At 32.2% G+C, this 12569-nt stretch overlaps 1 protein-coding gene across 4 annotated transcripts in view; it reads right to left on the reverse strand.

The window, feature by feature from the left end:
• The window catches only part of LNPK (lunapark, ER junction formation factor), a 77441-nt gene that overhangs the window by 39091 nt on the left and 25781 nt on the right, over positions 1-12569 (reverse strand). For 3 of the 4 annotated variants that reach the window (XM_008138533.3, XM_028140922.2, XM_054723461.1), the window contains exons 6-8: positions 8870-8910; positions 1329-1412; positions 1195-1246 (exon numbers count right to left, since the gene is read on the reverse strand). In XM_008138533.3, coding sequence (XP_008136755.1) covers positions 1195-1246; positions 1329-1412; positions 8870-8910 — 177 coding nt within the window. Of the gene's footprint in view, positions 1-1194; positions 1247-1328; positions 1413-3867; positions 3924-8869; positions 8911-12569 lie in introns of those variants that run through there. The other variant, XM_054723462.1, reaches the window with a different exon arrangement.

Here is a 12569-nt window from a genome sequence, read left to right on the forward strand (position 1 = left end):
AGCAACAGATTTTTTTTAAGTAACTGCAAAATATCACATTTTAAAAATGTATTCACTAAGATTATTTAAAAAGTATTTTTTGAAAAGTTAGTCCCAGTTATACAAAATACTGTAAAAATATAGAAACATAGCCTATAGACCAAAAAAAAAAAAAAAGTTTTTATAATTATTAGGAAAAAGTTTAAGTAGAAAATTTAAACTGATTATGAAAGTAGGAGTTTCATTGAAAGTATTGATGCCTATTTATTTTAATCATATGTAAACTTTTACATTTATCAAAAGAGCAAGCTAATGTTTCTAAAAACCAAAATCCTATTTATGGAATTATGGGAGAGGATGGAATTCTTCCCAATTAGAAAACCTAAAACTATTATAGCTTATTTAGTATACAGAGTCTTTGGGGACATTTATAAAAGAATTGACTTCTCAAAGTTCTATATGTCATCCCAACTTTATAATCAGACTACAATTCTGATGATTTATAAGAATAAATGTTAAAAAATTTTAAATAGTACAGTCTATATTGCAACAAAAGCCTTACAAACTATATTGAGAACCAAGAGGAAAGCCAATGCAAACTCAAAAATATCTTTTCACATGGCAGTCTTGGAAAAACTTTATGCAACCACTTAAAATAATGACTTTTAAAGTTTACATAATAATTAATAACATAATAGTGATGATTTCACTAATAATCTGGCAATATAACCTCCAAAAGAGTTAATGTTATTAGAAAGCAGTAATTCAATTTTTTCCTCATTTCTAAATTATTTTCTCTTCCTAAATAAAAGTGCTATTTCAGAAGAAACTTCAAATTTGACAAAAACCTTCATTAAACTTAATCTCAAAAAATAATAAAAATGTAAAAATTTTCTTAAAAATAGATGTTCCAAGAAATCCTTACTTAGAGGAGAAAAAATAATTTTAAAATATTGTTTAAATTACTTAGATTTCAAAAAATTAAACCAATTGTATATTTAGTCTCAATAGAAAACATCTGTCAACATAATCCTATAAAATCAAAATGAGATAAACATACTGCCATCATTCCAAGTCATACCCCAAATTACCAAATAAAAATTAACACAAAAGCATTCTACATAAGTTTTTATACACCTCTAACACATTTTTGAACTCACTTGGGGAAATATGGATCTTTCCAACAGCAGCAGCAGTTTCTACAAAGTTATTTACCTTGTCCGGGTCTTGTAGTTACATCTGGTCCAGCAGATGGCGGCTCAAACTCCTGTCAATTACAATAATGTTATTACAGTGATCTATTACAATGTGCAATTTATAATAAAATAGTAGTGGTATCACAGCCTTACCTTTGCTTTCTTTGAGTCTGGATCAAACCTTTCAAGAATTAATTTAGCTGTTTTATAAGTTTCTTTTTCCATGACTTCTTCAAGCTGCAAACAAAAACTTCCATAAATTCCACATTTTAAAACACACACAACTTATTTTATAAGTCCCATTCAAAAAGTGTTCAAGTATAGGCTTAAAATAAACAGCACATAATATATCCAGATAGCATGAAAGACTTCCTACATTCAAATAATTAAAATCCAGATTTTAAAATGACTTCTAACCTCTAATATGTTACTTGTATTTAACAGTTTTACTGCAAGGAAATACCAAATATTGCTAATTGTTTACATATAATGAGGAGAATAATTACATGCACCAACTTCAATAATGGAATGTGCAAAAATCTATCAGCCATCATTATTGGAAGTTATTAGACATGACAAGCAAATGACAGGCAATTCCTTAGATTTATTTCCTCATAGCACTTAATGCTATTAATTTAAAGAAGGTCGTTAGCCAAGAGCTTTACAAAATAAAATCTCTGTGCCAATTAACTGCTGTCAGCATCGATTTTAGATTATTTATTAGCAGAAGCAATTAGCTTGCTGCAAATGCAGTGAACACTCACTAAACTGGGAGAACAGCCATGGAATTTGCTCAAGTTACTTTAAAAGCTAAAGCTCCCCCACTTTATACTTAGAATCAAATAACTTTAAAGAGAAAAAAAACATGAACATTCTAATAATTAAAGTTAAAATTTTACTGAGTTCTATGCTCACACTAGAGACTGTAATTAAAATACTTCATTATTATAGCATTTTATTTACAATGCACTCAAGTCACTTTATGGGTTAATACTGGGTTTAATTTTAAAGTAATTACTAGTAAAGTATCATTTTAGCAGTTATGGTCCAATATCAAAAAAAGTTTAAGTTTAGTACAAGACAGTCATAGTTATAACAAATAGCTAATGTGTGGAATAAAATGCTCTTGCAAACATTGTAACAGGACCTTTTCCTTCTCAGTGACCACTGATAGCACCTTGGATTTATTAAATGTCATATTCCAAAGGACTTTTATTTTAATATGCAACACAGAACACACATACCAAATTAAAAATAGTTAAAAATATGTTGCCAGAATAGTAATTAATAGATTCCTCATGAAAAACTCAATTTAACATTTAAGCAGCTAAGTGCTTAGATGAATGATTTATTAACCTAGGTTTAGTGAAACTAAAACATTTTCCTAATTATTTCAAAATTATAATAAATTCTCAAAGCAGGGAAATTTAATCTTCTAATGTAAAGGAAATATCACTTTAGAGTTGGGGAAAAGTTGGTAATGAGGTTAGAGAAAGGATATATGATAGAATATATCCCCAAATAAACATAATCTATATAGAATATCAAATAACTGAATCCCTAATCTCTACAAATTAATGTTTGATGTTTTAGACAAGTGTTGTAGCAATATAACTTTATGTAGTGATAGAAATGATTTATATATAGATAACTACCAATGAAATTGAAGCAATAATCAAATATCTATCGTCCAGCAAACAAAAGCTCTGGTCCAGAAAGCTTTATAGGGGAGTTCTACCAAACATTCAAAGAAGAACTAAAACCTATCTCCTCAGACTATTCCAAAAAATTCAAGAGGAAGGCACACTTCCAACCTCTTTCTATGAAGTCAGCATTACCCTAATTCCAAAACCATATAAAGACATCACAAAGAAAGAGAACTACAGGCCAATATCCCTCATGAACATAGATACTAAAATCCTCAACAAAATTCTAGCAAATCGGATCTAGCATCACATTAGAAAGATCTTACATCATGACCAAGTGGGATTTATTCCGGGGAGGCAAGGATGGTACAATATCCGCAAATCAATGTGACACATCAAATTGAGAAACAAAAATCACATAATCATGTCAATCGATGCAGAAAAAAACATTTGACAAAATCCAACACCCTTTCTTGATAAAAACTCTCAGCAAAGTGGGAATAGAGGGATCATACCTCAACATAATAAAAGCATTATGTGATAAATCTACAGCCAACATCATACTCAATGGGCAAAAACTAAAAGCATTTCCCCTAAGAACAGGAACAAGACAGGATGCCCACTTTCACCACTCCTGTTAGACATAGTACTGGAAGTGCTAGCTATAGCGATCAGACAAAAAGAAGAAATAAAAAGCATCCAAATTGGAAAAGAAGAAGTAAAACTGTCGTTAGTCACAGATGACTAATATTGTACATAGAAAACCCTAAAGACTCCATCAAAAAACTACTAAACTTAATAAATGAATTCAGCAATGTAGCAGGATACAAAATTAACACCCAGAAATCTATGGCTTTTTTATACACCAATAATGAACTCACAGAAAGAGCAACTAAAAAAAAACAATTCCATTTACCACTGCACCAAAAAAAAATTAAGATACCTAGGAATAAACTTAACTAAGGAGGTAAAAGACCTATACGTGGAAAACTACAGGACACTGAAAAAAGAGATAGAGGAAGATATAAACAAATGGAAGAACATACCGTGTTCATGGACTGGTAGAATCAACATCATTAAAATGTCCATAGTACCCAAAGCAATTTATAGATTCAATGCAATCCTCATTAAAATACCAACAGCATATTTCACAGATCTAGAACAAACTCTCCAAAAATTCATTTGGAATAAAAAAAGACCCCGAATAGCCACAGCAATCCTGAGAAAGAAAAACAAAGTTGGAGGGATCACAATACCAGATATATCAAGCTATATTACAAAGCCACTGTTCTCAAAACTGCCAGGTACTAGCAAAAGAACAGTCATAACAGAGAACCCAGAAATCAACCCAAGCTATTATGCTCAATTAATATTTGACAAAGGAGGCAAGAGCATACAATGGAGTCAAGACAGTCTTTTCAATAAATGGTGCTGGGAAAATTGGTCAGATACATGCAAAAAAAAATGAAACTATATCACCAACTTACACCATACACAAAAACAAACTCAAAATGGTTAAAGGACTTAAATGTAAGATGGGAAACCATAAAAATGCTACAAGACTCCATAGGCAGCAAAATAGTAGACATATGTCATAGCAATATCTTTACAGACATAGCTCCTAGGGCAATGGAGACTAAGGAGAAAATAAACAAATAAACTTTGAAGTCAGAAAAGATTTGGGTCCAAAGCACATCTCCATTCTTAATCATCTAGAAAGACTTTAAGCAAGTGTGTTTCCTAAAAGAAAACACTAACACAAAATAAATGTCAAAAACATTTTAATTTTGAGCCTGGCTAGTGTCGCTCAGTGGTTGAGCATCAACTCATTGAACCAAGAGGTCACTATTCCATTCCTGGTCAGGGTACATGCCTGGGCTGCAGGCTCAATCCCCAGTAGGGGGCGTGCAGGAGGCAGCCAATCAATGATACTCTCATCATTGATGTTTCTCTCTCTCCCTCTCCCGTCCTCTCTATCAATTTAAAAAATTAAAAATGGAGGATTAAACTTTAAAATTTATTTTTAATTTTGAAAGATGATTCTACACATATTTGATATTTAAGTTATCATTATTGAAATGAAATTTTAAAATATACAAATTATTAATTGCCCTAGCCAATATTCTTGATTTCTGTTTCATGACAAATATCCCAAATGTAGAAAAATTTCTTTCATTTTGCATTGGCTTAGGTCAAATTATTAAGAATGTGCTCAAAGGCATCTTCAATTCAGAACATTAGGGTACATGTTGCGACATTTAAACTCATCTTTTTACAACAATGAAAATATTGTCTGTTTACCCTGACTTGGGTTTTGCTATTGAAATCAATATTGTATTGACTAATTCAGATTTTACATCATTTTCTGATTTCATATAGGAGTATTTCACAATAATAGTCACAACTTTTCTCTCTCTGCACTTTTTTGTTAAAGTATTTACAGAGATCTGTAGCCTATGGTGAATATTCAAACACTGCAAGATGCCAGCAAACATTATTGGATAATATAAAAATGTAATATTTGAAAGATCTAATGAAGTTAACAACCTTACACAGAATCACATGCTGAAATTGCCAATTTAAGGACATCCTTTATTTCCAAATTTATTTCATGAAATATCATTTGCAGGATTTTGTATAAAGTGCACTAAATAGAGCTTACTAATATTTATTTGTGAGAACAACTCACCATTAATAATAAGACAGGCCCATAAAACATAGTTATAACATGGACACAAGAGCAAGACTGACTAATTAGATTATTCCACTTCTCTTGTACATGGTCCTGTTCCCAGAAATGTCCACATTAACTTACAGCTCAGAATGTAAGCATTTCGTGACATTAGTGGATTCTTTTGAACCAGTAATATTTGTAGTTGAGAATTATAACACTTTTTTCCATGTTTCCAATTTCTCAACTGATTTTTTTCAGGATTTGGTAAATTTCCTGAGAAATGCCAGAAAGAAGTTACACATAGAAATGCTATCTTGGAAAACACATGGCATTTTCATGAAGCCATTTAAAGAGGTCATTTTGACTCATGTGTTCTATCTTGATTTTGAATTGTTTTGATAGGATGCTCATGGATGCAGAGGGATTATATACTGAACAATGCTTTAAAAAAAATTTTAAAGACCACAAAATATGTGAGTGGCAAAATATACACATCCAGACTTGGCAGTTTTTTAGATAACTGAAGTTTAATTCCTAGCTTTATTTTAATAAGCAAATATTTACATTAAGTTCTTAGATTTAAAACACTATTAAGATGTTACTCATCTTCCTAAGTAATTTAACTTTTTAGTAATTTAACTTTTTAATCAATTGATAATTCATGTTCACTGTTAAAAATTATACTTTTACAAATTACACATTACATTATAAATCTAATCATATTAAAGAGATGCATTCCCTAAGAAAACCACCTTTAATAAAATATCAAGTAGTAAATATAGTGTATTAATTTTGTTAATAAAAGAGAAGGTTGAGCTAAGACCGGTTTGGCTCAGTGGATGGAGCATCGGCCTGTGGACTCAAGGGTCCCGGGTTCGGTTCCGGTCGAGGGCATGTGCCTTGGTTGCGGGCGCATCCCCAGTGGGGGGTGTGCAGGAGGCAGCTGATCGATGTTTCTCTCATCGATGTTTCTAGCTCTCTATCCCTCTCTCTTCCTCTCTGTAAAAAATCAATAAGATATATTTTAAAAAAAAAGAGAGAGAGAGAGAAGGTTGAGGAGTTGGATAATTTTAGACTGATAGTCATTTTCCTGCAGACATTTCAACAATAAAAGTATTTTTAAAGCTATAGATGTAGAGCGGAAACTTAAACATCAATGAACAAGATCAGTTTTGATTATTTAGCTTTTGCTCAAACTAATGTCCCTTCTTTTTCTTCTCAGAACCAGCACAATCATTAGCTAGCCCTGGCCTACTACTATTTCACCCTTAACAAACCTATTGTTCTAAACAAAGTGTAAAGGTACTCACACAAAGCAGCTTTGTTAAGTGCTCCAGCCATAAAGGCCAGAGACTAGTTCCCAGTAGCAACAGTATTATTACCAGCAACATTCAAGTCAATGTAAACTGTGTTCCCTAATTAATAAAGAGTTACAACAGCCAACTTATTTTTCTAATAAAATGAGTTACAACAGCCAACTTGTTTTTCTTTAATCATACTATAAGAAAAATGCCATACTGAACTATTCTGTTAATACTAATGCTTTATAATCCATTTCAATATTCAACTATTGAACCCTGAAATGAATTTTCCAATTGTCAGGCCTAAATGAAGCACCTTTTATGTTTTGAGTCCTTCAATGGCTATTAAAGAATTAGTAAATAGCTTGCCTTGCCCTTTCATAGAATTTTCCAAGTTTGCTCCAAGATTGTTTTCCAGTGATGTGATGCCATTAATATGGGAATGGTTTCTCATCATTTGAAATTTTTTATTTTCTTCTGTGTTTTTTTTCTCTTTTTTTCTTTTGTCTTCCTTGTCTTTTCTACTTTAATCAATACTTCTCCATTTTAGTACATACAGGGCTTGGCTCTGACCACCACAACCCGCTCCTTTTTATCATATCAGAAAACTATATCAATCATATCACAACTTCTAATTACTGAGAACCATCATTATTTCCTCACTTTGGTTTTTTTCTCAATTAAAGTTTATATTCAATATTATTTTGTATTAGTTTCAGGTGTACAGCATAGTGGTTAGACAATCACTTTACAAAGTGTTCCCCCTAGTATTTCCAGTACACATCTGGCACAATATATAGTTATTACATTATTGACTATATTTCCTATGCTGCAATTTACATCTCCATGACTAATTTGTTACTACCAATCGGTACTTCTCAATCCCTTCACCTTTTTCACCCAGCCCCCCAACTCCCCTCCCCTCAGTCAACTATCAGTCTGTTCTATGTATCTATGATTCCATTTCTGTTTTATTTGTTCATTTACATTGTTCTTTAGATTCCACATAAGTGAAGTATTTCCTCACTTTGAATTCTAGCTGCTCCATAATGTACAAAATGCCAGAAACATAATACAATATAATGAAAATATTTCTGTTTCAATTTAAGACCATGAAAAATGTTAATGCAATTTTGATAAATACCTCATAGAACATTGAAGAAACACTAAACAAAACAGATAAGAAAGCCTTTTGAACTTAGTTTCTTTATTTTTCAGGTACTTAAAACCCTCAAGACCAATGTCTTTTACTACTAATTCACAGAACAATTTTTAACATTAATCTTAACCATATTAATTTTACTTATTTCATACATAATTGTTACATATTACATTTAGACTAAAATATATTCATCATTTGCATCTAATTAACATGATAGTACTATCAATTACCATTTTCATACTTCAAAAATAATTACATGAATAAAGTACATGTAAATTCAAGTCAAAAGCTAAGTTCAATTAACTTATTAGAGACTACTAATATATAAACCTCAAAATATCTAGGGCCCTTTCTCTCACTCTTAGCCCTCCTTCTAACATATCCGAAGGATGCATTTAACTGGCCCCACAATAGCTACCCAAGTAATCTGAGTTGCTGACAAAAAATGAAAGAAACCAAAAGGGGAAAAATCTCTCTTTCCCCCTTTCTTAAGTCTTTTCATGTTAAATTTGTCTTTTACAATCAATCTTCTTGATTCCCTCTCTTACCCTTATCATGTCAAGAAAACTTAAGAACTGACATATGTAAATGTTTGGTCCTTTTTTGCCCCTAATCAATAATCAATCTAGACACCACTTTTTCATCCCTTTGCCTTATTTAGTCCTCTAATATGATTCATTTACTTACTTCTCATCTTCCATATAGATTCTCAGGATCTCAAAAGTCCATTTAGCTACTTTTTCCTGTCAATCATCATTAACTAGCAAAAATATTCATAATTTAGCTTCATCATTAAAATGCTATCTAAAATCATATTTGTTTCTTAGAAGAGTCATTACTTACAACATATAAACATTATTCAGTTCTTTATTAGTTTTACATAAATTAACTTTAAGTAAAAGTTAACTTACTATTTTTTTCTTCTGGGATTTTAAATCATCCAATGCTTCATCTAGAAAAAGAGATTTAAATCAAAGCTAAGTGAGATATTAAAATACTTAAACAAAAAATCCTGCCAAATGATAAATATTAAGCAACTGCAAGAAAACTTTCTCATTTTAGTATTTCTCACTGATATGTACAGATAAAAATGACTGCAATCTTTACCCATATATATTTCATATTTTGCCTATATTATACACTGAGTGGCCAGATTATTATGATCTCTGAACGCATAATAATCTAGCAACTCAGTGTATATACATATATATATTTGAGACCCGGTGCATGAATTCGTGCATGGGTGGGGTCCGGCCAGCCTGGCCAGGGGGAGGGGACATGGGCAGTTGGCCAGCCTGTCTGCTGGTCAAACTCCTGGTCGAAGGGACAATTTGCATATTAGTCTTTTATTATATAGGGTATACACTGAGTGGCCAGATTATTATGCGTTCAGAGATAATAATAATCTGGCCACTTAGTGTATATTACAAGCTACTTAAGTATAGAGAAAAATTGCCTTAACACAGACTACAACACTTTTCCAAATTTAAAAATATATTATTCAGTTTTCAGAAACATTACTGTTACTTCTCCTTCCTTTCGTTATCCCACCCAAATTTATAAAATTAATACCAAATCTTTTTATATATTGCTAATAAAAATGTTCTCTTTGTTTACAAGGAAATAAGTGCATAATATATTTTACTAAGTTATTCAACCTTCAAGGTATTGAGCACTAATAAAGAAAATATTTTGAAAATCTATAGTATTATACCTGAGGAGGGACTTGGAAAGGAAGAGAACTCTCTTCACTTTTCAAAATTAAACTTTTCTAAGATTAGTCTGCTTTAGGTTGGCATGGTAAAGAATCAATTCAAATGAATTATGAATGTCGATGTCTGCTTTACAAATGTATTTTAGGTTCCTAGTTTTTCTCTAGAAATACTGTCAACATCTGCTTTACAAATTAATTTTAGGTTTTGAATTTTTATCTAAAAATATTTAATTAATACAAAGAGGAATACTATTCCAGCTTGGGAAAAAAAAGGAGTTATACCTTGATTTAAACATTTAAATTGTTAATTTTTAATTAAATTTAAAAATAACATTCTCTCTTCATTCAAGTTCTGGGATAGCAAACATCTGAATATCCAATTTAAAACATATTATTGAAAGGAATTTTAGGGATAAAATAGACAGGTTTAGGGAGTCTTAGGAATAAAGAGTGTCCATGGGGGAGGAATGCATAGGTGAGGCCTTGGAGCCGCCCGAAGGCATACAATCACAGAGAATAGAAAGGTGCCACGGGATGAGGGGAGAGGAAGACACACATTCACAGAGGATCAAGAAAAATCAAGTGTGGGGAAAAAGGAAACATACTTTCACAGAGGATAGAGAAATGCCAACAAATGCTGGAAAAGGTAAACATGTTCACAGGAGATAGAGAGATGTTACAAGATAAGAGAGAGAGAAAAGGGGGGCACCACATGGGTTTTGGACTTTGAAGCTGATATTCTGCAAAGACTGACCAATTTAAAAGCACAGAGTCATAAAATCAGGAGGGGTCCAATTAGAAGGGAGCATGAAGAGACAAAAAAACTACAGCATTTATAAGCCTTAGAAAAAAAGGAGCTTAGTGGGTTACCCCCTTGGGACCCTCTCCCTACATGGGAGTTTGTATCTGCTTCCAATAAATTTCCACCCTTTTCACCTATCACCTTTTGTCCATGGCTTCATTCTTCGAATCCATCTGGACAAGTACCCGGGAAAGAAATCACCCTTGCATCCTGCTCAGGAAATCAACCCGAATCATTATTTTTATTTTCTTCTTGATATTTGCCTTTTATCATGTCAGCACTGTACATGATAAATTAACCACTTCTGACTGAAGATAAGTGAAAGCTCCTCAATTATACAGTTAAATGAATTTTGAAATATTGGAATATCCTTTATAGTTGTGTGAGCTCAGGGGGGGAAATTGCTAAAACTGTAGTTTGAGCTCAAATAATGTATCTGCTACAAATTTGTGTGTAATGGAGATCTTGCTTCTTGTTTTAGCTTTTCATAGCACTTTTTTAGAAAATTACTTTTTGTCATTATGTTATTTGTTTTCTAAATGTCTTTATGGCAGTATAGGTTTCACATATAGGATTGGGATTGTTTGTCTTGAAATCTTAGCTTAACTCATTAAGAACCATTATCAAGTCTGTAGCAAAAACTAATTTCCAAAGCCAATGGTTGAAGGTGGTTCCTCTCAGAAAAATTTCAATATGGGCTCTGAGCTCAAAATAGCAAATAAAACTTTACCACTGCTAAACCATCAAACTGTTGTGTGGTAGAATAGGTCAAGATATTCATCTTCTACTTCTTTTTTTTTAAAATATATTTTATTGATTTTTTACAGAGAGGAAGGGAAAGGGATAGAGAGCTAGAAACATCGATGAGAGAAAAACATCGACCAGCTGCCTCCTGCACACCCCCTACTGGGGATGTGCCCGCAACCAATGTACATGCCCTTGACCGGAATTGAACATGGGACCTTTCAATCCGCAGACCGACGCTCTATCCACTGAACCAAACCCGTTTCGGCCATCTTCTACTTCTGATAAAAGTTCACATATCTGATTATGGTTAAGTCTATAAGAGCAAATGAAGCTCCCCATTGACAATACTAGTTCAATAACATGTAAATTCAAATATAATCTGTAAGTACCTGCTGTTAAACAGTACAGTGAATAACCATATAATTCAAACACCTTAGAGTTTCACGAACTTTTTCTGTTTCACACATATTTTTACTACCAAAAGTTGCATCTTAGCAGATTCCACTTCAGGTTGTACTGAGTTCATGTGTGTGTTTTTTCAACTTAACAAATATTCTCTCCAGGAGTTGTTCTACAGACTCTTCATAGAGGCTAATTCTTGAGTCATCTCAAGCTTAGCAATGACTCCTTAAGTAAACTACAATTGAGTAGTATATGTAACATCTGTCAATTCATCAAGAGCTGAGGAAGATCACTTGAAATCATTTGCCTTGTTTTTAAACTGACTATGTTACTTCCAATGTTCTCAATTTTTCAAGCAACTGTTCTTGCCAAATATTACTAGTCAAATAAATATATTTTCTCTGAATACATTTCTTCAGCTACAGCAAACACACACAATTTAATTAATTTACCATTGGTAAGTGGCTTTCTTTGCTTACTTTGGTAGACATTCCATTTTCACCTTTTATTTTTACGAAGAAATTTTACTATGATGAGATATTCCATTTTAAATGTTCTAATTTTCTGACAATTGCTTTTCTGTGAGTTGGGAATATCATGATAAGTATTTAGTATAGTTATGTCAATGTATATTTGTATTCTTTTAGCACAACTATAATGTCAGTGCATAATAAACACAATGCTTTACAATAAAATCTACACTCCCTTGTGCCCTAAAAGTGCAACATTCAAAGTCCAATTTTCTGTTCTTGTTTTTACATGATGAATACTATGCACTGGTAACAAAAAAATAAAATTGTCACAATACAGAAATACAGGTGGCACTTGAAATGCTGTCAAATTATAACTATGTCACTGTGATTTTTCATGCATGCTGCAACAAGTCTGAAGTGTTGAGAGCACCAGTACAGTCTGTCATAACTACTCAATTCTGCCATTATAAAAT

Source organism: Eptesicus fuscus, chromosome 11 (assembly GCF_027574615.1).
Source record: "Eptesicus fuscus isolate TK198812 chromosome 11, DD_ASM_mEF_20220401, whole genome shotgun sequence".
Classification (NCBI taxonomy): domain Eukaryota; kingdom Metazoa; phylum Chordata; class Mammalia; order Chiroptera; family Vespertilionidae; genus Eptesicus; species Eptesicus fuscus.